This window comes from Buceros rhinoceros, unplaced genomic scaffold (genome assembly GCF_000710305.1).
Source record: "Buceros rhinoceros silvestris isolate BGI_N320 unplaced genomic scaffold, ASM71030v1 scaffold41293, whole genome shotgun sequence".
NCBI lineage: Eukaryota > Metazoa > Chordata > Aves > Bucerotiformes > Bucerotidae > Buceros > Buceros rhinoceros.
In genome coordinates, this window is record NW_010403781.1 from 1 (window position 1) to 26,997 (window position 26,997).

A 26,997-nucleotide genomic window follows, 5' to 3' on the forward strand; every position below is an offset into this window, starting at 1 on the left:
GGACAGGGCGCCACCTGCTGGGCATCCGGGCTTCCTCCACCGAGGAGCTGCCGGACCTGCCGCACCGGGGCAGAGCCCGGGCAGCGGCGCACGCACGCCCTGCACCCAAGGCTTCATCACCTGCCCGCAGCAATCCTCCCGAACAGGAATCGCTCAGAACCGCGTCCTGCTACGGGACATGTCTACGAGAACGCACATGGGGTACAATCTCATACTCCAAAGTCATCAGATTCAAAGACATAAACATATTTTCCTCAGTGTAACCTTACCAAATGATTTTGGTATTACATAAATTGTTCCGTCATATCCAATGCAACTCACTACAGCTTGAAAAACTTTCTCTTCAGGTATAGTGGGTGATTTATACACATCAGCCCTTCCGGAATAAAGCACTGACTGGTATCTTTTGCATGATTTTTGTTCACTCTCTGAAACAATGATGCTTTCCTCTGGAGCAGTGCTGTTCCTCGCACATGCAGCTTCTGAATTACGACCATCCAGTTGTGCATCCTCTTGCTCTACATGTACTTTGAAATGTTTCTTGGAGACTGAGCAAGCCACGTCAGCTTTATTAGTTCTAGCAGATTCAATCAAAATCATATCAACATATTAACTGACAAAGAACGTGAAGAGTGCAAGAGAATAAAACAACAGAAGCAAAAACCCAAACACATAAAGATGACAAATGTCTGCTAAAATACTGTCAAACCTGCCATCTACCAACCTAGAGAACTGAAATATGCAACAAATACAATTAAAAATGTTATACTCAAGTAACCTCATTGAAGATGCGAGTTCTAGTGCTACTTATACAGTAGAGGACAATCCACATTTTTGCTTTACTTATTAGCTCATTAGGATGTGAATATGACAGTCTGAAAGAAAATAAAAAGTATCCAAACCTTCTCCTTCTAAGAGCCAAACCCTTTTGAACAAGGTGTTCTGAAATATCCACCAATTTTCCTGTTTCATCTTTGTAAAGCATGTCCACAGGCAATGCATAAGTCTCATCACTCCTCTGGAAAAAATGAGAGTGATGGACAACATATTACAATAGGCATTTCCTCTAAGCTACAAGCCTAATTTTAATTTTATTATTTGACTGCAGATCATATGTCATTCGACAACTGATGCCCACACTAGAAGACACTAAATTTATTTAATCATATCACAGTTCCAATCATTTTATCAACTGTTCTAAACATGACATTAAAAAAACCTAACAGATTAAAATCTTGCTTCTTCCTTCAGCTGTAACAATGAACTTATTTTCCTCCAGCAGATGCTTTCAACCCACTAAGTTAACTTTGCAAGCACATCATAAAACCTCACCGGCAGCTGCCAACAGATAGTAAACAAATCAAACCTTCATAATAATTTCGGTTTTTTTAATCAGTGGAAGAAATCAATTACTAATGATGTTCATAGAGCATCAGACTCGTTCTTTCAGTTTCGGAGGCTTGAAAACTAATATAGTAGCTGCTGAAATCTTTCTCACCAAGACCATGAGCAGCTCGATCATCTGTCCATTAAAGCTGTCAGCATCCGGTGATCACAAAGATATAAACATTATTCTTCAGTAACTACATGTATCTTGGACTGTGTTCTATTCACACTGGGTAGCCAAACTGCTCTAATGATCCAGTAAATAATGAAAGAAAAGTGGAACAAAAGAAAAAAAAACATCTTTCCCCCTATCACAAACAGCAATCTAAGCAAGTCCCATGCAGGACTTTTTGAAGAGTGAAAACATTCACAAAAAAATTCAAGTTAACAGATAACCCATCAGAAATTTTATGAATACTGGTGGTTTTGATTGCAAACCTGGATGATTATCTTTACTTGTGCCCCGGTGAGGTAACTGGATAAATATTCACACACTGTTGCTGTCCACCGCGTGCTTCCACCTGTTGGGCTAACACCGAGCAAATTATGATTAGGACTAGTAATCCAGTTTTGGATTATTTGTATGATTAAATCCTCATCTTAACCACATATCCTTCACTTTACTGAGATTTTGGGGTTTTCTTGAAACTGCCTGAACTGTCATGGGAAAAAGACAATGTCCATTACAGTTGACAGTAAAAATAAATGGTTGTTCATCTCTGGATCGATGTGACTGAAGAATTCAAAAATATAATCCCCAAAATCTCAAAACAAGGAGGATCATGAGTTCCAGAAGTATGACATCTATCTTAACAGAAAAAAGGAAAACCCATACTTCATCTATAAAACACGCTTTTTATATTCACTCAGGAAATGGGTAATACCATTATTTTTTTGTGACTGTATACAGCACACAAACAAATGCACAGGAGACTACTCCCATTATCCCTCTTTTCTGCAGTCTAAAACTGATACACCTCCTAGACATTTTCATGAGAACCGATTCAAATCAAATTCTGAACAAAGAAAAGAAGCGTTCAGTGAAATAAGAAAAACCTGTTATCATTTGTCCAGTATTTTAATAATTTGTTCTATAAATATCTTTTTCTATAGCACAGTTTCAACTTTACTGCTATGTAGCATAACCCTGAAACAAAACCCCTTTATAAAACAAATCACAGGAGTCAACCCATTTCCTCTTTATTCAAAAAGCAAACCACAGTGCTAACACAGGAAAAATATTGTTATATCATTATTGGGTTTCTAATACTGCTACTCAGTATAAGGGAAAGGCTACCTTATATCTGCCAAAGAACATTCTATCGCTAATGTCCCAATTATCTTCATATTTTCCTCAAGTCTTCTTAGACAGCTGATATCCACTGTTTTTTCAACTCCAGAATCATAAAGTATTACCTGTTACAGAAAAGAAACACAATGAAAAAACCTCTCTCACAGTTTTGTCTGTAACAAATGATAATTCAAAGCACGCCTGAATAGGTGAACAAAATTCAAATGAGCATTACTAGGATTCAGTGAATGGCCTTTGCACTGAAGCCCTTCTTCACACAAGTAACTACCCCAGTGTACCAAGAGGACAAATCACACAAATGTGCTCAAAGGGGGTCAAACAACTTTACAGAGGCTGTTAACTGAGTAAGAAAGTTTCTTTTCCAGTGCTTCAGTTATGTTGGTGCATTTGAATTTGTAAATCTAGAAATGCTGAAATAGCTGCCCTCTACCTCTTGCTTTTTATTTTGACGCGGTTAAATAGTTGTTTGAGGGCTCTTAGCCTTAGAAAGCAGATGATGCAGACCAGAGGTACAGAAAGTCCCACCTCTGCTTCCTACTAGCAATACGCATGGGCATAATCTGATGTTGGTAGAGAGAACCAATGGTAATCCAGTCCTGGATTATCTGTAGGATTAAAAAGCCACTCTTACTTTCAAGGTAAGTAGTTACCTGCTCACAAAAAGCCTCTTCTGATGCTCCATGATCTTTTCAAATGAGTGCAACAAAATGCATGTTTAAAGCGGCACTGTGTGAGAAGTTACAGTGGAAAATGTTACACCTACATGGATGGCATAGTGCATCACCATCCGTTTAGGGTTCAGGCAACAGCACAACTCCCAAGTGTTCCTGTGGTGCTGCACTCACTTCAACAGGTTCCATCTTTTGGTTCGAATTACGTTTGAACGTGACCTTCAGGTTCACATAGCTTCTGGAATCTAAGCTAAACCATTAGGCTATAGCTTGGGAATCTGTGCCATGTTGCAAAGCATAGTGTAAACATACACCAAGCCAACCTCAAGAGCTTTCCTCAACTACCAGGTTCCCTGCTGAAGGCATCTGAGCTTTGATGAGACCATAATCTTATTTGCTGCAACGTACAACGTAACTTAAAACTCTTGACAAAAGCAAAAGGCTGTATGAGAAAATATTAACACAGAAGTAAAAAGCAAAGGTTTGACATTATTTTTATCAATGAATGCTTACTAACATTAGAAATAAAAATATGAACCCTCTTACAAGAGGAGGCTTACCTCTGCTCTTGTTTTAGAGACAATCCTGCTTATTTGACCTCTTTGCCACTGTTTCAAATCATGCACGTAAACAGCACAGTGCATATTGCATTCCCACTTCACAGACTGCGGCTGGGATTCTCTGTAGGTGGTAGCCATCTCCTTCTGTAAACTAACATTAGAAAAAAAAACAAAAACAAACACACAACAAACACTTTTCTAGATGTCAAATTTTATCCAGTGAATAAAGGGTTTATTTAGTCAATTAGTACTTAACCAGCACACAGTAAAGTTTTAGTAACTGTTTAACAGACACATAGTGTTGTAGTTTTTCATCATGACGTTAGAAGTACATTGAAGGGAGCTTCAAAACACATGCAATCTGATAAAAATTCTGTAAAACTATCATGCTTTCTTAAACAAAAGAATTGATCTGAAAGATCCTGACCCTTCTGCATAGCACTATTTGACAGAAGCACTATTTACCCCCAGCAACTTGAGAGCATGGTACTCATTCAGTGTTTTGACTATTTCAATGGGACTCCAGGTAGCTACAGGCAAGAAGGTGAAAGGACAAAAGGGAGAAGAGGCAAAAAATAAGCAACCTGCACCAAGCAATGGTATTTCCATTTCACCTTCTCCAGACAGTATGCACTATTATCTAAATATCTACCACTGGAAGGTTGATACACCTATGTCTCTGTCTAGAGATCACTTCAGGCCTTCCCAACAGCATGTGAGAATCATGTTTAAAGAAATAACCTGATTGACATTCTAGGACTTAGGATACTGGTATTGTTAAGTAAGATTTCTAATGAAAGAACAAGGAGGAGAAAAGAAAGAGCAGAAAAGATTTAATCTTTCTCAACAGTGTTGCACTTATCAGGTCCCAATACTTACTACATTAAAATTGACTGGAAAGAGGTGTTAGATTATGCGACAACATAGTGTTCCTATACTTTCCTCAGAAAAACAGTGTAAGACAACAGCATTCAAGAGTACCCAGTGCCAAATGCAACCCGAATCAGTTTGTTCTAACTGTACTTCACCAGTTTGTAATAAGCATGTCTTAAATCGAGAAAAGTTCTTTGAATTTTAGTACCTTTTCAGTGTATGTTCTGATGATAGCCACTGTATAAAAATTTTACTAGGAGATACAACATGACTAATTCTCACTTGCAGCTCTTTCTTAGAAAGTGATCTGAAATCTCCTTCATCCACAGATTTCATGTCTGTAAGACTTAAACCTTCCGAGGTTTCACGAATTTCTGGAGGACCATCCCATATTTCATTAGGCCTTACAGTGGCCCTTGCAGTGCACCTGTAAAGAGCATAAAGTCATTAGAATGGAACTTTAACAACATTTTTAACCAAGTGAAAAAGAGCTCAATAATCACAGTTCAACATGAGAGGAATCATTCAACATGAAGAGTAAAGAATACTGAGTAAGTTAGAAAAGCAGAAAAAAAATCCCAACAGAAGGCAAAAATATTTCTAAATGTTACTTCTGAAAGACTCGTGACAGTAGCACACATTTATTCTCCTTCAGAAGGTATCCTTGCACATTCTCCTGACAGATGAAAGCACTATGCAATATAGGCTGCCAGCAGAAAAGCAAGCCTGACACAAATAGGCTGCTGAACATTCATGTTTGTGTCTGGCTTAAAAAGACGTAAAATTACTATCATGCTTCTGGAAATCAAAGCTGCCTTTGAGTAAAAGCTGCAACATTTACCTTCTAAGATGTGTATACACTCCTTTCAGACCTGAAGAGTATTACCATTAGTGAAACATTTGCCTGTTTAGCCTACAACATAAGTGGTGCTAGCACTCTCCTAAATAGAGTACTGAATGAAGTACGGTCATGGTAACACCTTTATGAAAACTTGTTTAAATTCTGTGAACTGGATACAGTAAAGCCCAACAGTCGGTTGGCATGTATTCTGAACCACAGCCCAGCAGAGTACAAGTTTGCACAAACTGTGCCAACTAGAGACGTTAAGAGATTGCAGCTTGAAAAAACCCATACCCATTAATTCAAAAGAAACAGCCTCCTGTAACAATCACTGACTAAAGGAGACAGCAAGCATGAGTTTAACTGCCGGCCATTTCTGGGCCTCCAGGAAGGAACTCTTTTCTGTTTTCAGAGATCTATCACCTGACTTTTTCTTCATGGGAAGGAAACAAACTGCTCTGTCACAGAGAAAATTCTGTTAAATAGTGAATCATCATCTACGTACTGCTGCACGATTATTTTTGCAAATGTTCCTGATGCAGGTATTTGGAAACCGCTGAGTAAAACAGCTAACTTGTAGAACCAGGGAAGAAATGAATGCCAAATCTCATGAACATCCTTGTGTACAATTAATCTGAACTATGAAATGGACACAGGCAATCTGCAACACAGAGTTCTCCCAAGTGACATACGTGTTACATGTCTTAACAACCCCCTCTCTAGTAACTCCAGCATAGCATTATCATTGCAGATCCATCAGAAAAAACAATCCGTTTAGAAAAAGCCTCAGACTCCAAGGTTTCCTCCTGGAATTCTGTATGGACTACTTCCTATCCCAGTGCTGTCTGCTGGTCAGCAAGTCAGCTTCAAAGGAGCGCTGTGCTCTCCTGCAATCCCCAAACCCCCAAGGCCCCCTCAAAACAACGCCCTCACCTCCTCCTCCCCCTTCTCACAATGGAAACATTCCAACTGGAAGACATGGGGAGAGAGGCTACAGGGGTGACCTCGGAGAGAAGAGGCCAGGTGTTGTCCCTTGCAGACACAGCCCATTACAGCCATCTCTGCAACAGACCTTCCCCAGTACCTGGATGAGCCCTTGAGTCAAGCTGGTGGCACCTCTAATTTGATGAAGGGTAGAAAATGCCAGGGAGAGAGAGAAGAGCACAGAAGAGAAGTAATGTGGGCAACACCAAGGTCGGAAGGGTAGAAGGTATTTTCTATGGGGAGAGGCACACTCCTGAAGGGACTGAGTCCAGTGGAGGCCCCACGATGGAGCACAGAAAGACAGCAACAAGGAAGGAGCAGCAGAGAGGAATTGCTGCTTCCTGACCCCACCCCCTGCACTGCTCACAGCCTCGCAGAAGGGACTGACTGTAACTGGAGTGTAGGAAGGGCAGGAGCGATGCTTGGAACAAACTTGAGCCTGGGAAAGGGGGAGGGCAGGGTTTGCCTTTCGTGCCCAATGTCTGAATCAGTAATTAAATATTTATGCTAATTAATCGTAAGTTAAATCAAGTCTGTTTTGCCTGCAACAGTACTTGGTGAGTGATTTCCCTGTCTTTATTTTGATCCATGATTTTCCTTGCTCCTGTTTCTTCTATATTCTCCCCAGCCCAGCTAAAGGGTGAATTGAGCAAGTGACCAAAAATCCACATCAGTAAAGTTAAGAGTGTTACTCAGCAACTTATATAAAAAGTAATACACCCACTTATTTGTAGGTTGCAAGCAGGCATCTAACTATAGCTGCAACACAACAAAATACTCTACTGGCAGTGACAAAACAATTCAGCTGTTCACATTCAAATAAAGCTTCTTAACTTGACAAAACTCTTACTAACAATTGTGAGGAGTAGAAGAAAAGTGTTACTAGGATTTAGTTGTATTTCTGAGCTAAGAGATGAAAATTCACTTATTTGCTTCCTCCTGAAAAAAGCAAATCCCGGAACTTCCTTTTGGAATCAAAACCTTTTATAAAACAGTTTTTTATTTTCGTAATTGTCAATAATTACTCTTTCATTAGTAATTTTTGAACACCAATTTTCACGAATACAAACCATGGATTATCTTTCCAAAAAGCTAACAAATTAAATGCAGCAGTGTTATCTCCTTATCAGTCCCACCTCTCCCAGCAGGCTTCCCTGCTCTTCTGTCCGTCGCTGTCATAGATGGCTTCTGAGTATATTTTCTAATAACAGACCTTCGAAAGAAGTTACTTCCCTTAGGTGTAGCTTAAGCACATAAAAGCAGTATTTCTTTTCTTACCACAAGGGAATGGGAACCTTAACTATAACCAGTTTGGAAGATCTGACACTTAGGCACACAAGTATGATGCAAGCATTTAATCTCTAACTTCTGAATCAATTACAATTTCAATACACTACATTAGGCAAGATCTAGTTTGAGAATTCAACTTTGCCAAACTGTAGAGCTACACTCTTTAACCTGCATCAGCTGATGAATTTATAGGGAATTTATCACAAACGTGGAAAATTCCAGCCACTGGAGGTGACATACTAAAGCCAGTCATTTTGTTACACAAATTTAGTATTTCCAAATACTTTAAGTTATGCACAGCGTTATTTACCCAGGTGTGAAGGATGCTAGGTTTTCTTCAACTAGCTGGCAGTTAATACTAAAGTATCTTCCGTGAAGAGCAGAGGAGTCAAAGAGTTCAACAGATAAGATGTTATTATCTAAAATTTCTGTGAATGAATAATATAAACATAATTAGTGCCAATGAATGACAGTATAAAGACTATTTATGGCTTTGGAGGCATGGCAAACAGTACTAAAAGACAGAATTTTGTAAAATTACATTTATATTTTTGTACAAAGACACCAACTGCTACATGTAATTCCATTTATTAGATGGCTTCTAAACCACCATTCCACAGGCGCTGAAAAATAAGCAGCTGCATATTAACAATAAATAGTACTGAGAAAAACACCAAGAAATATATAGATTATCTGTAGTTCGGGGTTTTGTTTGTTTAGGTGGTTTTTTTGTTTGTTTGGGTTTTTTTGGGGGAGGGTGGTGGTGGCGATTTTCTTGTTTGTTTGTTTTAAAGCAGCAGTGATCACACTCCCAGCTACCAACAAAGTCAGGAAAAGTCAAGGATAGGTAGTACTTTTGGAAACAAATCCATCTTAATAGACCAAAATACTTGTATCACTTCATGCTTGTGTGGGCCATAAGAGAAGACATAAACAGAGCTGCTGTCAGAAGTTTCCTCTGTTATGTCTCCTCTAATTAGTTCATGTTTAGATATTCTTCCTCCAGGCTACCTGTCACAAGCATGAATGTAAGCCTTTCAAACAAACAGTACTTAAAATATGAAGTGCATGTTTGTACATTTGAGACAACTCAGTGATACTTAAATATAATTTAATACACTCTTGATAACTTACCATCAACTAAACACTGCATATGTTTGTATTCAGTCATTTCTTCAAATCTTTTCGTGGCTTCTCTGTCCCACTCATTTGCCCCTTTATAAGGCTCAATGCAAGCCAGCCCGCACCTGATTGCCTAAAGAATAACTCAAATGACATATCTACCATCACATAACACCACCACCTCATCACAACCAAATCACAGCCTTTGCTTTGCACTCATCCAGGACAGCAAGACAGCATGACCTTGGCTTCTGGTACCACACTGCCATTATTTGGTACCGTGTTTGGCCTCGCCCTTGCCAGCAGCTGAGCATGAACCTCAAACTCGGATACATTCTTGCTGAAGTAGGGCTTACTACTCCTTGTCTCCCTTTATGGCTAGGCATAGAATTGGTGCAGATGTCAGAAAAGATTACTGCAGGGAGGTAATAAAGGAAGCCTTCAACCTCTTTTGCTTATGATATATAATATCATAATATCCCAGACTCAAAGCATCTAAGACTAACATGACTATACCACTGTAGAAGTCTGAAGAACTCAGAGACAGAAAAGATTTGAAACCACAGCAACATATAAGCAGTCTCAAATCTGCTGGTCTTCCCATAACTTGCATTAAAATTAATAGCAACAGGAACTTGTTATTTCTTACTCAAAGTTCAAGTGTAAACACCTTGCTGGAGTGTTTCACCATAACTTATATATGGCATAGGAATGTTGAAGTTTCAGAGTAATTGATGGGTTCAAGGTTTTTTTTTTTGACCACTCTCTAGTGTTCAGATACCCATCTGTATCCACAACTCTTCAGCACCTTCTCCTTTATGTTCAAAGTGAGCATAGTATTACGTGCTCAAGAAGTGTGAAATGCTTAACAGATCTCCTGGAGGATTTCTACTTTGTCAGTAACAAGCAACCAGCTGGAATGATGGGATACATCAAAAAATCCCAACACCCTTCTTCATTAGCTGCTTTGACCTGAAGCATTAAGATATTGCAACTGAAAGAATATTTTGCCATTTTCAGAAGTTTCCTCAAGAATCAATTATTCTGGCTAAAGCTTTCCCAAGAAACACCTGCTCAAAATATAAACAAGTAAATCCCACTTTCAGTGAATGACGCTGGCCAACCTTGGTTACAACAACCACTACCTCTGGTGCTTACAACTGGTTAAAAATCTCCTATCAACATATAAAGTTTTAAAGTTTAGCATACTTACGTTTGTCAACCAGAACTAATAAATGAACAGCTAATGAAAAAGAATTGTGCAGTTTTTATTTACAGAAATACTGCCAAATTCCTTTCCTATTCATTTTTTCTCCTTGTCAAAAGGGAGAAACTCTTACCATACCAACACTTAGGAAAACACCAAACTTTAAAAGCCATAAAACAAAAATACCTTTTTTTAAAAAATGATTAGATTATCATTTGAAAATGAAAGAATGTAAAAATTAATTTGGCTTACTACAGAGTAAAAGAAGGTATCTTAATTAAACACACACACACGATGTATATACACCTCCTCATCGCAAGGTAACGTTGGATTTCATTTAAAACTAAATGACATCAAAAAAATTCAGAGTTTTCAGTGTGTACCCAAAACACATTTAGTGAGTCATATCATAACCCATGCAAAAAGAAACTTGCTTAACATTTTATTTACTTCAGAATGCTAACAACCTTCTTTTTTTCCCCTTCTATTCATTAAGATTCTATTTATTTCGAGTATTTAATTCAGACAAGCATTGATTTACCTTTTCTGGAGAGCTCAAAAACTCCTTTTTTATTCTGCGTATATCTTTAAGAGTTATGTGAGCAACACTGCCAAAGTCAACATATTTTACCATAACTTCGTGGTTACTTGGCAGCCCTTCAAGAAAAAGAACCCAAGTGATTAAATAAAAAATGAGTATCTGATACAAGTTAAAGCACCAGAATTCCAGGGCAAAACTGACATTTACACCATAAACCCACAAAGTATCACATCTTCACATGTTCTATAACCCAATAAAAAATTTTATTGTTTAAAAGCCAGGTCTCTCAGGTTCTGGAAATGACAAGAGTTAGCATTTTGGTCCCCTTCCGTTGAATCACTTTATGAGACACTGGCACACTGAATAAATGCCAAGTAGACATATCAGCATACAGGCAACACAGTGGAGAGCACAAGCGCTGGCCCCATCCCCTTCAGAACTACTATGGGAAATTACTAACCCGCACTGGTTACTCTGAGTTTGGCTATGCCAGACAAACCTGCAGTGCAAACTGTACTAGTAAATGATACATTATTTAAAATAACTATTTAATACAACTTCACTAAAATACAAAGTATACCACTGCTCTTTCTAAAAAGTATAATGTAAATAAATAAATAACTGTTCATTAATAACAAAAGAATATAACGTAATTAGTGCTACTGACTTTATGAACCTACTTGTTAGAATGCCTAGTAAAAACACTGGCTGTTTGTTACTCTTCTTACCCAGAGTGTGACTCTGATTGGTAATGGACCTGATTTTGGAACCTAGGATTAGAGTGAAGAAATCAATACTTCACCTATAATCCGTGCTCTGTACCAATTCCCATCTTCCTGTTTTGCAACACAGGCTTGGCCTTCAACTGGGCAGATAATTTCCAGGTTTTCCCCATACTCATGTTTATACACATTCTGAATTCTCTTTGAAAGAGCTGGAGAATACAGGCTATCACTCTAATTATAAGAAAAACAACACACACATAGACAGCAGATGTTACTTTCTTTTTGAATAGTATTAATGGTATTTAAATGCTTTTTTTCCTCTTTTAAGGATCATTTTTTCCAATGGTGTACTTCATAGTCTTCCCCTACAAATTAAACAGAGGTTATAAATTCATGAAGTGAATTAAGAGCCTAATGATTGTTGAATATTGTCCTGCTCAATCACTGAAGAGTGAAACACTAAATACCAACATAAGAATTAACCATGTAATAAAACTGACATAAAAATGTTAACTTTCTGAAATTCTAAGAATTCCTGGAATTAATCCAGGATTGCAGGAATTAATTTAACCTATTAATTCCAGCAATCCTGAAACAGGTAACAGGTTACAGACGTAAATGGAAATTGAGGCTTATTTAATGTAGACTACAAGTAGCTCAACATTAAAATATTTGCTCAGAGTTTTACTTAAAGAGACCTTATTTCTAAACTTACCAGTTGGAGATAGAAGTCACTTGGACTATTAATGTGACAAACTACAACAGAAACTTCTTCTCTTTCCTGGGGAATCTTAGGTGGACTATACTGCAAGATGGTATTATTTTCTAACTGACCGGGAAGCTGTGATTTAAACCTAAGGTAAACAAAACGAAATTTTGAATACATCTGTCAAAATTAACTGAGAAGGAGCCTTTTTATATTCAAATGTCAAGTTTCCCATAAAAACCACAAAATGGTCTCATAAAAATAACTTGATTCATGTTTGAAGCTTCCTGCTTGCAGCTGGTGCAGCCTCTTCTCCCTTAATGCTTCTCCCATCACCAATGAACATATGAAGAATGATACACGGCAGCTGCCTCCTAAAAAGCTTTTATTACTAGGGATGCAGTAACGTACATTTAACTTATTCACTGCATCAGCAAAACCATTTTTGTTTAGATTTCCCTTTCCTCAAATGGGAAAAAGCAATTACCTGCGGAATACAGATGCAGTAAAAAATTATCTCCTGCTGGTCTCACCTCCGTAACGAGTTATGTTCAAATATAAACCAAGCCCTTTCTCTCTGCGCAGCAAAATGAACTATAATTTCCTACAGATTTGCACGATGTACCCCTGTATCCAAATACTGGAACACTCACATTCTCTCATCTCCTGCCTCTTCCAGAGGTACCTCTAACACAGCTCTCCTCTGTCCTACTGCCAACATCAACCTCCACCTTATGCCCTATCGCATCTTCTCCTATTTGCTGTGCTGGGGCTACATGCATCACGTCACGTGGTTGGTTCAGATGTGCTCACTGTAGCCTGTCACTGCCTACCAGCCAAATCAGCTACAATGCTGATTTCTCTATGTTTTTCTGTCCATAGTAGAAATTAAGGATTTCTCCTTTCACCTGCTTGTTATTCAAACTTGTACAGAACTTTTTTTTTCTAAAATAAAAGTTCATTATCTAAATGCCCTGACTAGTGCGAGTGAGACACGGGGCTTATTAGTAAAGGTGAAAAAAGGAAATCATCAGATGCTGCTGAAGTTTAATGCATCAAACATTAATACAGCAAATATTGCAAGAGTGACTTGCTTGGTTAACTTCACAAGTATTATATCATTATAATTTACAGCATAAGAACATAAACTAAAGGAAAACACATACTTTGCCAAGTCTAAAAAAACTAATGCATCTTTGAGAGACACTGGCATGTTATCGCTTATTTTATTAAATGGAGGTTTTCTCAAATCCACAATGAGAACACCATCCTCTTCTCTAAATATGGTCATTGAAACAACTTTATTCTTCACCATTCCTAAAAATTTTATCTTCACTTCTTCTCCCCAACCTTCGCTCTGTGTTAAGAAGAAAGAGAAAGTTACTGAAGATGTCAGAGTGTTAAAACAAAAAATACAAATAGTAATTAAAAATAAAGTAAAAGCAAGGAAAGTAGCACAGATGCATCCAAACAGATGAAAAACTAAACAGAGTTAGGACACACTCTAGACCACAGCCAGGACATCCCTAAACAATATTGTTCTATGATAGATTTGCAAGTGTTTTTAACTGAGACTAAAGGACTGCAGTTTCCATCATGTTTCTTTAAATCATTCAAGATTTCATCCCCTCTAATTTGTTTGATAGATATACCAGAATTGTCATATGCTGTTCCATGTCATGACTTACATTTATGCTCTCCCAAGTTGTTTCAGAGTTTCTTATCTTTTTGTGTCTCTATAAATGTGCAATCTAGGTTGGCCAATTTACAAATTCCTTCTCTCCACAGCATCCTTTGTGATGTTTCATCTACCTCGAAAAAGCCTGTCTGAATTTATTTCTTTTGGATGAAGTTAATGCATTTCTGTGCTTTTTAGGTGTGAATAAAATGAAAGCACATATAAAGAAAGGATTTTAACCACATCTGTGAAAAATGTTCCAGATCTTTCTTATTTAAAGCTGTTTCAGACCACATTGGACTGGTAAAAAAAACCAAAGCAACCAGCAGTTTTATGTCCTTTTTCTAAGGGAATAAAGGCTGACAGTACTTTATTTGTTGTTATACTGAAGGAAAACAAGTAACATTTTTCGAATGGCAAAAAAAGTTTTAATTAACAAAGGACAACCCCTGGAAAGATTCTTTTAAAGATTCTGAAGCCATTTCTTCTCTGGTTGGATGATTGTTCCAAAATAAAGTTAACAGCCACCTATGAAGTAAGAGTATCAGTTCTGGAATTTGATTTTAAATTTGAGGAAAGAAAATGTCTAGAGCAAGAGTAGTGAGATTTAAGCCTGAAATATGTATTTGTAAACCCAAAAGCATTTTAAGACGGACTCCTGTAAACTCGTTTCCCTTCCTATAAAAGCAATGCAACCCAACTTCTTACAAGAGATGATTTAACTTTTTTTAAGAAAAATATACCCAATACTTCTCTTGAGCTTTCTTCTGTTTCTCCTAGAATAAGATCATTGTACATTATGTACTTAAATTCTTTAATATCAGTCTAAGGAAGAAAAAAAATCTCCTGAAATAGTGCAAACAGCTTTTCCTTACTGCATTTTTGGGAACGATATCCTTCAATGAACACTGTACAGCCAAAGGAGGAACAGCTGCAAGTTCTGCCTCAATGTGCCGATCAGGCTTCCTTAGGAACAAACAAAGGTCATCCGTTTCAACAGTCTCCAGAGCAGCAGCTTCAGGCCTTTCAGCAGGGACATATCTATTGTCAATGGGAATAAAAGCAGCAGCAGCTTAAAAGAAAGGTAACCTCCCCCCCAAAAGCTAACACCAAAAAAACCCTGAAAAGCAAACCCCAGACTTAAAATAAAGGCCACTATTGCAGTAATTGGCTTAATGTCATCTAACTGAAACAAAACTGGAAAGTCTCAGTGAATGTTTTTTTTAATAGCAAGGACTCGCTGTTCTCTCTTGCGATACAAATCAAAGTTAAACATTTTAGCATGTGAAGCCTTCTATGTGTGTGTACTTACATACGCAGCCACTTTTTCTCTGGGAGGTATGTACGTACAGAATGTGTCATCTGAATGCATGGTTATCTGCTTGTGTGAAGATGACAAAGAACTTGTTTCTTAGTAGCGATCCTCTTATGTGGCAACAGTCAAGGCCAACAATTGCAGACAAAAACCTCTTCCTGTAAACATACCCTGAGCAAATTAGAACCACAGTGCTTCCCAAATCAGTCAGGAATACTTCCAGCAGTGCAATATCACAAACTCTGTATCTTAGCGGACCATAAGGCTTCCTCTTATTTTCACTTTTTAGGGGAATTAGTTCAGTGATAGTTCCACGGCACCACATTTCTGTTTCCTTACTCTTAATAAAAGTTCTAGCACCTATATGGAAGCAAATATTAAAAAAAAGAAGAGACTAAATTCAGCAGATGTTTCCAGTACGAAGTATTATTACAGTTCTGTGTAACGTTCCATTGCTGCCTATCTTCCACACAGGTAGTAAAAACGCTACTGATAAAAAAAAGAGACAAAGGCATTAAAAACTTTGTCTTGATAGCCACCGGAAGTTTTGTCCCAACATTTCATTTACACAGAGTCTGTAAGGCTAGGAGGTGTTTTGGCTTTTATTAATAGGTATTTTCTGGCAAACTTTCTATACCTCTTAGTGAAGTGGCAAAAAACCATCAAAGCTGAAGACTATTACATGGTTTTTATCAGCTTTCTGAACATTTTAATTTGGGTGTATTACTGTCATTTTCACTCCCAGAATGGTTTCTATCCAGTTAGTGAACTTAAAAAAAAAAAAAATCAACTATCCACTTGAAGGGAATGTTGCTTGCATGAGAGAAAGCCGATTTACTGAAGTAATGAAAGAGCGAAGCTAGTCATTATAATCAGTAACTGAAAAAGCTATCAGTTTGGGAATCAAAGTTTACAACCAGGTGTTTTCAACTGCTGCTTACTAAAAGCCCTCAGTTTGTCAAGGTTGAGAAGAGCTGCGGTCTTTTTTACTTTTGCTGTTTTCCTTTTATGATTTAATACAAGTCTACTGACCTGAATACTATGTACAATGTTTCCCAAAAAACATTAATTAGAGATTCCAGAACACATAAGGACTGCTTTACTATGCAAAGGGTGGTGGGGAGAGAGAAGAAAAAAAAACCAAAAAACCAAACAAAAGTTATACTACGGAAGACATATTGCAAGCTAGTTTTAAGCTAATGCAGATCTTTAGAAATTATAAACTTACCTAGTTCCAAAAAATCTGAAGACAAGAGATGGGAACTCTTACTACAACAAAAGTTTTCCAATTTCTTCTCCAAAACTCTTGCTTCTTTCTTCTGCGAGTATCTCCGAACATAAAAGTGGCATGGATTTACAACATGGCTTACAAACACTAGTTCTGCTGAATCAGAGTAAGAGATAAAACAGATTATCACCCTCCAAGTGACTCCAACAGGTATTATTAGACATGTGATTAGGTTTTCGTTGCCTTGATCATGGTAACATTACCTCAGATAGCTTTTAATCTGACAAGTCTGCTCACACTTGTTTCAAACTGGTTACCATGTTTTGCTTTCTGATTAAATCCACTAGTTTCAATGACCTCCCTTATGCTACCCTGTGAAACAAAAGGCTGCCTCACTGTTTACAAAGCAGTAGCCTGAATTTAAGCAGGTAATTCAGAGTTTGTATTCCCTCTATTTAAGAAACAGGAAGCTCCTAGAAAGCAAATTAAGAGAGATTAACACTCATACCTTTAAGAACGGGTATGCTACACACTTTTGTTTAGTTACTCAGTGATAATGCATGAAGATCAAGGAAGGGCCTAAAGCTAGCTAAGAGGTGACCCTACATAAAGGACATACTATGCACCCAAATCATTTATACTGCAGGTACCTCCCTTGATTTGGGATCCAAAACGCAGGTTTCTCTTTCCGAAGCTACTCACCAAAGGTGGTGGATGCTTCAGAAGCTTTTAGAAGCCCAGCAACTCAGTTCCTGCAAGAGTATTTTACACCACAAAACTTCCGGTAAAGAGTGGGCAGGATCGCCTAGATCTGATGCCACCTGCGTGACTGATCAGGGCAGAGCAAACCGATTTGCAACATCCTAGAGCACTGCCATCTCTGTGCCCATCTCCAAACTACAACTGATTGTGGGCAAAAAGATGGTACAAGGAATCGGCATTTGGAACATTCTGGGCATGTAGGCAGTGCCTGCAATTTTAGGAAACGCAGAGTCCAGAACAGATGCAAGATTACTCTTGGGCATTTCCAGTGGAAAAAGATGGCATCCAAGAAAAAAGTCTGACTGACTTGGAAGATTTCACCTATAGGTGCGCCAACTCTTCTGGTCACCATCTCCAGTGACACGATGAGTCAGCTAGCATGTATTAAGTCACTTCACTAGATCAGTAGAGGCTGATCCCTCCAGCCAAACACAGTAACAGGAGCTGGGCCAGTTCTGGATCACTAGAGCCAGGTGGATCCAGAAGAAATGTCTTTAAGCTGTTAAAAATGCAAACTAAATGCAAACAAAAAAAACCCCAACAAACCACAGCGGCCTGAAAAGAATTTGAAAAATTTATCAAATATTATTTGCCTGGTAACTAAACCTACTGTCAGGACAGAACAAAAGTCTCGTTACATCAAACTTCAAATTATGCTTTGCATAATCAAAAAAGATCCAATATTGCACAAAATACGTTATTTTAGCACGTTACTGATGAAAACAATCACATCAGGTAACTGTGCTCATTTAATCTCTTAAGATCTTGTTCTCCTAATGTATATGTGAGAGATACTCAAACTGGTAACGTTCAAACATCACACAACTGTGACAGCTGTGCAGTATTTCTCTCTCCATACCAGTTCTTTGATGTCTAATGAAGGGTGAGCACACACTACACTAACTTCACTACAGGCATTAGGAGAATTTTTCTGCTAACTACTTATTTCCACAGAATTTTTTATGGACTGCTAAAATTCCCTAACACTGTCAAGTCTCATTAAGAGCAGCCAGTGAATTCTCAGCTTTTTGAACAGGAAATGGACAGGGGAAACGCACTTAAATGACTCTGAGGTTAAAAAAATAACCAAAACAGCAAATCAAAAAAACCCAACCCAAACCAAAAAATGCCATTTCCTTCACCTTTTTTCTTGGCTAATATTAGTGTCCTAGATTAAGACATCTTTTTGCAGCAGTGCTTCTTTCTTCATCAACTTAGGTCACTTTCTTTCTTTGCCAATACAGTGATCTCTACTCTTCAACTTTTACTGTCCTTTACACTCAACAGTGAGTAAAGCTCAAAGCACCACACAAACTATGCCTACATTATTTCTGAATGAAGTTACTTATTTCCTCAAACTACTCACTTTGTACATTTAGCTGTTCACTCACCATTCCTAAAACCATAACTGGAGGAAGAACAAGACAACACTTCCAAATTCAGTATACAAATTACTGATCCAAGAACTGAGTCACAGTGTTCACAGCAAGCACTGCTATCATCACGTCAAATACCGGCCAAGTATTGGGAAACTGCCAGTGCTGAGTTTCTCCAAGTTGCCTGGGACTTCCTGTACTCCCAGCAAGGTGGCTTTATAGCAAATCTTAGAAAATGGTATAATCTTTACATGAACAAGGAGCAGACCAGGGTCTGCTTTCACAGAGCAAAGCTGCTGATGCTAAGAATGACATCTGCACTGTAAGCACCTCCCAGACTAGTTTTAGCTGGAAGAAAATAAAATTCACGTGACCCAAGTCCGCTCTTACATGTGAGCAAATACATGCTAAGCAGGGACAGTCAGGAGATGCGCTTCCTAGTACATTCCCGATCCCAACTAGAATGCCATCATAAGTGTGCAACTCTCCAACAAATTCCAGTGCCTGCTCTTACTGCTTAAAGGATGGGTCCCTTCTAGTAAATAAAACTATTTATCAGACAGGAAAACTACTAACCAGCTTTGTGTTGAAAAGATGTTTCCTTCCTGAAGAGTGTCCTCCTCTGTTCCTCAGCATGATATTGTGTGGGAAACTCTGTTTGTTTATTGTTTTAGGAGGAAAGTTTAACAAGTAAGACTAGTTAAGTATTTATACACGTGTAGTAAAGCAGCAAAGGCAGTAAAGGGCAATTACATGTATTGTATAGGCACTGCAAAAGCAAATACTCTATCTCGTGTGAGTGAGACAGATGCATACGTAGGGACTGCGTGCACATGACCAGCCCAAATGCTAATTCAAAGATTACAAAACTATCATTAAGATCCTTAGATTCAAGACACAAAAAATTCATAAAACACTGCAGTTTGAAGGAATTTTGTCCTGACAAGAGCTTTGTGAAGTCCACTGCGATTCTGGAGTAAGCTACTTCAAACAGCTGTGCCCAGCGTCTGAAGTTTACTTCACCCTGATCACAGCTATTACACTACCACAACTACTCTGATGCACCACCCCCACCCACTCTCTCATCCTCCCCAAGCAATACTAACCATGGGGATTTTCTAGGTATGTTGCGGACATAGAACCCTTTGAAGTTAAGCATCTTAATTATACAGTGGGATTCATCTATCTATTCTCCCCTATTATCTCACTGGAATTTCCATGTTCCAACTTGTTCTAATGCCATAAATCCTATCCTTGAGCATCTCCTGGACACCAGCTTTGTAAGCTCTGCTGGACTTGCTCCAGTATGACAGTGACTTTCAAGGTCCAAAACCGGACTGAGTACTCCAGATTCAGTCTCACAGGAGCCTAACACAGGAGAGGGATCATTTTCTGGACCTGTAAGCTACGCTCTTACTAACAAAGTACAGGGAAAACCTGACAAGCTGAGGAACCTCAGTGTTACTGCCAGTTAATGCAGGACAACACCCTGAGAGAAGATTCAGGTATCCAAGGGAACTGCCAGAAAAGCATTCTCCAGGAGACATCAGAAACTCTGAGGAGGACTGTAATAACCAAGAGTCAAAGAGAATCATCCACACAGACACAGGAACTTGTGACCCCTCTTTGAAAGAGATTTGTGAGAAAGCTAAGCAAAGGAAAACAAAAAAAGAAACAATGCTAGTTCAAAGGAAGATGAAGTCAAATACAGGCATCATTGAAGAATTCATAGGAGCCAAGTATAACTACAAACACACAACATAATACAAAACACACAACATAATGCTCCACAATGGAACACTGAAAGCACCAAGTATGAAGAAACTTACCTTCCACGTCATCTTCAAATATTTCTTCTATTATGACATCAGGGCTGGATGGAGACTTGGGTTGAGCAGGAATACTCTGAGGTTGTATCATAGAAAGAGTTTCTTTTCCTGGAGTATTTATCACTTCTTTGTAAATATGACGTTTGCTTTCAAGAGCCTTTGTATTACTTTCTCTACTAAGTACTGGAAATACAGTCTCTACCAATGCCCAAGTATTGCAGCCTGGCATTTCTTCTTCGTCATCCAGGATATGAGAGTGTCGTCCATTACCCTCACTGTATTTGGAGAAACATTATATTTGGAGACATTAACATAATCTTGCCTGTTTTCAGAAAAGCACGAGTCAAAGCAGAGGTTTTATTAGGAATGTATCTTAACTCTGTTAAGAAAACATCTCGTAAAACCTGGTTGAAAAGCTGCGTTACGCTTTTCAATACCAAGACAATGAAAAAGTAACATGATTTCTGAAACCTAAAAAGGAATGGCACAAAAAATGCCACATGTTCTTGGGCACAGGTGAGTAAGAGCCACCCCTGCTTACATGATCTGAGACCATAGGTTCAAATACAAACTACCTGCAAAAAAAATGTTCCTAATGCCATAGACAGTCACATTAAAAACAAAATGCATGTCACATGTTTTTGGCACTAACAGTTCCTCTTCACTCTAATCTGCAAGATTTTCAAGTATTACTTGAAATTATTTTCAAGTATGCAATAACCCTTTTTTAACGTAACAAGTGCTAACTGTAACAGCCCTAACAGCAACTCCATTCCATTTCTCTCAAGTTTTTGTCAAAGACTGCAGGGAAGGGGACCAATAGAATATAAGCAAATATAATTTTTAACATAAAAGTAATTTTTGTCTAGTTGAAATTCACCTTAAGTAATGTCTTCTTGCTTTTGACAAACCAGTATTTAGACTGTGAAGTGGAAATACCATAGACTTCAGTATTTTATGTTGATTTTATTCACACATATCAGTAATTCCCACATGGTGAAACAACAAACGATCTCTATTATGTGTACTACAAATGTGCAGACGTGATGCTGAGCAGTGGACTTGACAGTGTTAGGTTTATGGTTGGTCTTGATGAGCTTAAAGATGTTTTCCAACCTAAAGGATTATATGATTGTATCATTAAATGCCAGCCAAAGCTGAAGAGCACACAGCATGAAAAAGTATCTTGATAACTACAGTGATTCAGTGCAGTATAGGTGGGTGATACGCAAGTAAAACTCAAGTGTCAGAACTGAAACACTAACTGGATTAACTGCAATGCTGATTGAAATACCAGCATCTGAAGTTTTACTTTGTTTCATTATACTCTTAGATACCCCATAGCATATACAGGTATTTTTATTCTTAAATTTAATCTCCAATAAATATTTGACCATTAGAAGAATGGTTAAGTTACTATACCTATCCTCTTTATTAAAAAAAAAAAACCCAACAAACTACTTACTGCACTGTTTCCCATTCAATCTTGCCCACATTTTGAAACAATGATGTATTCTCATCAGTGTTTAGGAAGAATCTCGAGAGAAAAGAAACATTACAGAAGGTGACATGAACACCTAAATCACTCTGACAGTATTTTTCAGTGTAATATTCATGGAAAGGCAAAATAAGTGGTTAATTACCTACTCCAGTTTTATTCTTCCACTCCTACTAACAACAGATTTGGTTGCTCATTTATCTTCACATTCACACTTAAAATACCCTTTGCCTTTTGCTCTCTCTCTCATGCAGACAGTACTCCTACATTCACTTACTGAGTTTTCACACCTATACCTCAGTTCAGTTCAATAAATTACGCTGCTTGGAGAAGACTTCTCCAACAGTACTGAAGAACAAAAGTATAACTAAAGCCCATAATATATACTCTTTTTGTTCTGTTTACTGTTACAATGATAAACAGCTGTTTCCTTTACTAATAAAATCTAGCAAAATCTTTTAAGTACTTTTAGAGTTAGGCTAACAGAAGTGCAAATATAACTTCATTCAATCAAATCCTTAGCTTTGCTGTCCAGTTATAATGATTTGTGAATTTAAGCTCCATTCCAGTCAGAATCTGGCACACAACCTCTATCTCCTAGAGTCATCCCTTGTCCTGAAATATAATGGGATCCTCAGGATGTTCTCACCAAACACCATCTTCATTCGGTTCCTTCTTCATTGTTCCTGAATGCCTTCATACACACTAGGATTACAGTACTCTGACCACCTTTATGACTAAGCTGCATAAGTTTAGTGTCTGTGGTACAGCTAACCACTTTCTTACTCATTTCTGGTATAGAAATGGTATTTGGCACTTTCAATGGGGTCAACACTGTATCTGAAGTTTTCCACCAATTTTTTCTTTGACATCGGTACCCCCAAAAGCATTTCAGTCTCTCCTGAAGGTGAGAAACAGTCTTTTTTAGAAAAATAATGAAGTCATTGTTTCCCCTATTTACTTCTACTTATAAGGGAAGGAGAGGAATTTTAAAAGTGGCAGAAGTCTGCCAAATTTTTAAAATGCGTACATATTGTTTTATATAGCAGCAGCGTATAGTTTGCTTTCTCCCTGATGTCTCAGAGAATGGCTACTGCACATTGTTAGCAACGAGCTTACATACCAGTGAACTAGTAGTTTTTCAGTAAAATGCAAGTGAAGCAGCTCGATTTCTGCTGTTTAACTGTCATGAGAACAGTTTTTGTAATTCAGAAAACCAGTGCATCTGCTGACCTCCCAATATACCTCCTGCTCCACTCATTTACCTTGGAAATAGTTTTTCACTCAAACTCTTCACTTGTGAGAGTTCAGCCTCAACTGGCAATTTTAAAGTATAAATAACCTGAAAGTAAGAAGTACAGTTTTAGCTTCTGTTATACAAAAAGCAGATTCCACAGGCACCTACTATATACAACATGACAAAGCCAGAGCATGACATCTTCAATTTTACAGAAAAATCCCAAGAGTTTACTCATGAACAGCCAACGGGCAATTCTCAATTATGTCTTCTTACATTGCTAAGACCTAACAGTTGGGGATTTTTTTAAAATCAGCATGTAAACAGTAGCAGGAGTCAGATTTTCCTCCTGTATGAACAGCTACTGAAAAGGTGATTTCTGAGAAAGAAGACAGGCCTATGAGAGGATGGTAGTGGGTACCAGCTCCCACTGGGAGCACGGGCAAGATAGAGGCAAATGACATAAAAAATGATGATGAGACCACGCAGCACTCGTTGCCACTGCATAGGAATACATACATAACAAGCACTACCAAGACACTCTGTGTCTTAATAGTGTTACGTGAGCTTAGGTCAGAATGAAGCATGTTTATTCGGGGTAATGACCTTGAAGCATCCTACTGATTATAAAATTCTTAACCTTCAAATTCCTATACCCATTAAATGTCCAGGTTCTTAAGATTCTTCCTCCAAGCATCTTTTGTTGTCAGAGACAGCAGAATTCACAGGATGGACCTTTGGTCTGATACAGCACAGGCAGGTAGTTTGGGTTTCTGTGAACAGCAGGTATGACGCAGAGGAAGAATGGAGGTAAGGGCCTGGCACCAAGAGCATCAGGAGAATGCGGCTATTCATTCTGGAGCAGTTCAGTGACAAAGCTGGACAGAACTGGAATGGGAAAGTCTTGAGAGACTTCTGAAGTGCTGAAAACGCTGCCTGTTTACTGACCAATACTGGGTCACAATTCTCCTGCCCTCCCCCTCCACTTGCTGGGATAGCAAGCTCTTCAAGGCAAGGACCATCTTTAACGTCTTACATCAGCCAGCAGATCCTAATTTGTGACCAAGATCAAATATAAACCCTGCGTGTCTGCATATGTAGAGGGGGGGTAAGAATGCATTACCACAAAAATCTGTTTGAAGTCAGCAAACTGAAAGACGGATCACAGAAACTTTCAATCCACATTTGAATATATTCATTAAAAATAAATTATTCCACTATGCAAGAATGTAACTACCTGAGGGAGATCAAAATAGGTTCTTATAGACGGTGTAATTTTAAATTCCCTTGCAATCCTAACGGCATCCATCAAGCACTTCTTCCTCTCTTCGATGACTTCCTTAACTTTTGCAACACTCGCACTGTAGTTGTTGATGCTTTTCACTAACTCTGCAAGCAACTTATTTTTCCTGCAGTAAGAACATTACTTTTCAGAGTTTGAATCTGTATAGCTGAGTGCCAAACTTTTAACACACGATTGCCAGTTACACCACAGTACAAAGAGGATTCATCTCACACGGAAATATTATTTTCCTCAAACAGTGAAAAGTGGAAAGCACTTAAGAGGAAACACAAAAGTTAAGAGTTAACACTGAAAACCCACTTTATTTGGAGAAACATTTTTCAATTAAACATTTCAAGTACTCTTCCATTCAAGCCTCCCAACATTTTCATCACATTCCACTGTAAACTAAGCAGTTGGATTTTACAATTCAGTCTGTTCAGGTATCAGATCTCCCTCTTGGAGGCTGTTCTGGAATCCTAAGCTTTGACACCCCTCCCCCCTTAAAACCGAAGATACAAATATTTTTGAAACTGAAGAAATAAAGTGTCTTTGGGCTTAAATCAGCTTAAAAATTAGCAGAAATTTAATTTTTTTAAAAATTATTTTTGCTGTTAAACCGATAATCCACCAATGGCAATATAAAAAAACCCTCAAAATTCAGCTATTTCAGAAAACTAATGTCATTAAGACCAAGTTTTTTTTTTTTTAAAAAAGCAGAGGCTGCATAAGCTAATTTTTTCCAACCATGCAAACTAACTCCAAGATGTCACTATGAAAGGGCAAAAATATTGCACAAAAGTTACTGACAGGTATCATGAAATACCTCTACAAGGAAGACCGGAAGTTTATTTAGAATTCTGTTATCTAAATTAGAAACAACTTCTTGCTAAAAATAACTCACACCCACCATTCTTCAAAACAGATTATTACCTTAAGAGGAGAGAAGCTCCAAGTTCGTCAAATGCTCTATCTGCAGTTTCTACTACTTCGTCTCTTTCCTGTTTGACTTTCAGTTCCAAGCATTTCAGCATCTATTTGGTTCAGTATTGAATAAACACGCATTTATTATTTCATTATTCACTATTATTACTATCACATTACTTTTTAAAAAATTCAGGTCAGAACAGAAGCTATGAACAATAAGACAGTGATCAATACTCCAGCAGAAAGAGTTATGCTAAACCATTTAGGAGTGACACTTAAACCAATTAATCCCTCATTAATCCCTTTGTATTCTCTGTCTTCTAGTCAGCTCACACTGTCTGGATCCTCATGTCAACTTAAGCTGAAACAGCACAAACAGCTGAAGGACAAAAGAGACGTCAAAACTAAGGCAGTAAAAGCCTTAAATTGAACAGCATGTTAACATGTGACTACTCATAACAAAAAGCTTCAATCAAGGACAGGATTTAATACCTTATTATTTATTTTCACCCACCTTGTCTGCATCATGTAAGTGGCTGAGATTACAGGAAGCTATGCAGAAAGCTTCATCAATGTCTTCCCTGGTTTTGCTGACCTGAGGAAATATTGCTTGTATGACTAGAAGACAAGATGGGCTATACTCATTTGTCCTTTTGGCAAAAAGGCACTTTTTATGAGCGACTGATGATCTTGTGTAATGCTCTGTGCAGCTCTACGGCTGTGAACAGGCCCAAAATACTTAGTTCACCTGAATCATACCGAGAACATTTACAATGTAGCCTGAAACATGGATTCTAAATTATTTTTTTGTTAAATACATTTGGTTTATTTGTGCACAAACCTACACACAAAACCCAAATGAAACAATAGCACATGAAGGAAACGTAAAATAAAGTTACTAACAGAGAGAAAAGAAAACATGCAACATAGAAGAAAGGGAATACTGAAGCCAAGAAACAAGTAGAATATTCAGGAATATCACTTGGGGAAAAGTCACAAACATGAAAAATGCAGTAAGCTTTCAGTGTTACACTGATGCAAGAAAAGACAGTGGAATACCTGCACAGGAGTCGTCACAGAAGCAAATGTTTAAATTCAAGTCCCAGTAAAAAATGTCCTGTAAGCCTGTTTTCACCTTCAGAACCTTCCCCAGCATTTTAATGGGACAAAGCTTCAAAGCAAGCGATGCTGAACTGAGCAACAAGAGGTTGTAAGCCATCACAGTATCTCTATGGTACAGGAAAACAGTTCCTAGTACAAGGAATGCTGTTTTCCTGTTTGATCTTAGTATTCTTTTTTCAATAAAGTTTAATGACAGGGTCTAATTCCAAATACTTGACTTAGTTTTTTTGCAACGAAAGCTAAATCTGAATTTCATAAGAGAAAAAAAAGAATGGTCACATTCTACCTTTTGCCTAAAGGAAAAATAATAAAAAAAAGCACTTAATGTCTGTCCGAAATATACACTTCTGTTAAACAAATGGCATTAGCATGTCATAACACAGACAAGATTCACAAGCACAGCATATTTTAAAATAATGCATTAACAGAAATACATTGCTAGGTTAAGCACTACCGTGCAAAGCGAAGCTGCTTTAAAAAAAGCCCCAAACTTTAAGTCCTTTTATTTGGGAGCTGACAGGGAAA

The 26,997-nt window shown here is 38.0% G+C and overlaps 1 protein-coding gene across 1 annotated transcript in view; it reads right to left on the bottom strand.

Moving 5' to 3' along the window:
* Window positions 1–231: 231 nt before the first annotated feature.
* The window catches only part of RNF17 (ring finger protein 17), a 28,704-nt gene continuing 1,938 nt past the window's right edge, over window positions 232–26,997 (bottom strand). The window contains exons 3-25 of the mRNA XM_010133131.1: window positions 25,865–25,968; window positions 25,357–25,457; window positions 24,379–24,550; window positions 23,170–23,246; window positions 21,872–21,943; window positions 20,634–20,681; window positions 20,407–20,450; window positions 16,942–16,947; window positions 16,440–16,595; window positions 15,382–15,571; window positions 14,772–14,937; window positions 13,385–13,575; window positions 12,228–12,366; window positions 11,590–11,743; window positions 10,788–10,903; window positions 9,052–9,172; window positions 8,228–8,345; window positions 5,011–5,229; window positions 3,930–4,080; window positions 2,684–2,802; window positions 1,825–1,915; window positions 903–1,018; window positions 232–577 (exon numbers count right to left, since the gene is read on the bottom strand). Of these exons, the coding sequence (XP_010131433.1) occupies window positions 232–577; window positions 903–1,018; window positions 1,825–1,915; window positions 2,684–2,802; window positions 3,930–4,080; window positions 5,011–5,229; window positions 8,228–8,345; window positions 9,052–9,172; window positions 10,788–10,903; window positions 11,590–11,743; window positions 12,228–12,366; window positions 13,385–13,575; window positions 14,772–14,937; window positions 15,382–15,571; window positions 16,440–16,595; window positions 16,942–16,947; window positions 20,407–20,450; window positions 20,634–20,681; window positions 21,872–21,943; window positions 23,170–23,246; window positions 24,379–24,550; window positions 25,357–25,457; window positions 25,865–25,968 (3,017 nt within the window). The remainder of the gene's footprint in view (window positions 578–902; window positions 1,019–1,824; window positions 1,916–2,683; window positions 2,803–3,929; window positions 4,081–5,010; window positions 5,230–8,227; window positions 8,346–9,051; window positions 9,173–10,787; window positions 10,904–11,589; window positions 11,744–12,227; window positions 12,367–13,384; window positions 13,576–14,771; window positions 14,938–15,381; window positions 15,572–16,439; window positions 16,596–16,941; window positions 16,948–20,406; window positions 20,451–20,633; window positions 20,682–21,871; window positions 21,944–23,169; window positions 23,247–24,378; window positions 24,551–25,356; window positions 25,458–25,864; window positions 25,969–26,997) is intronic.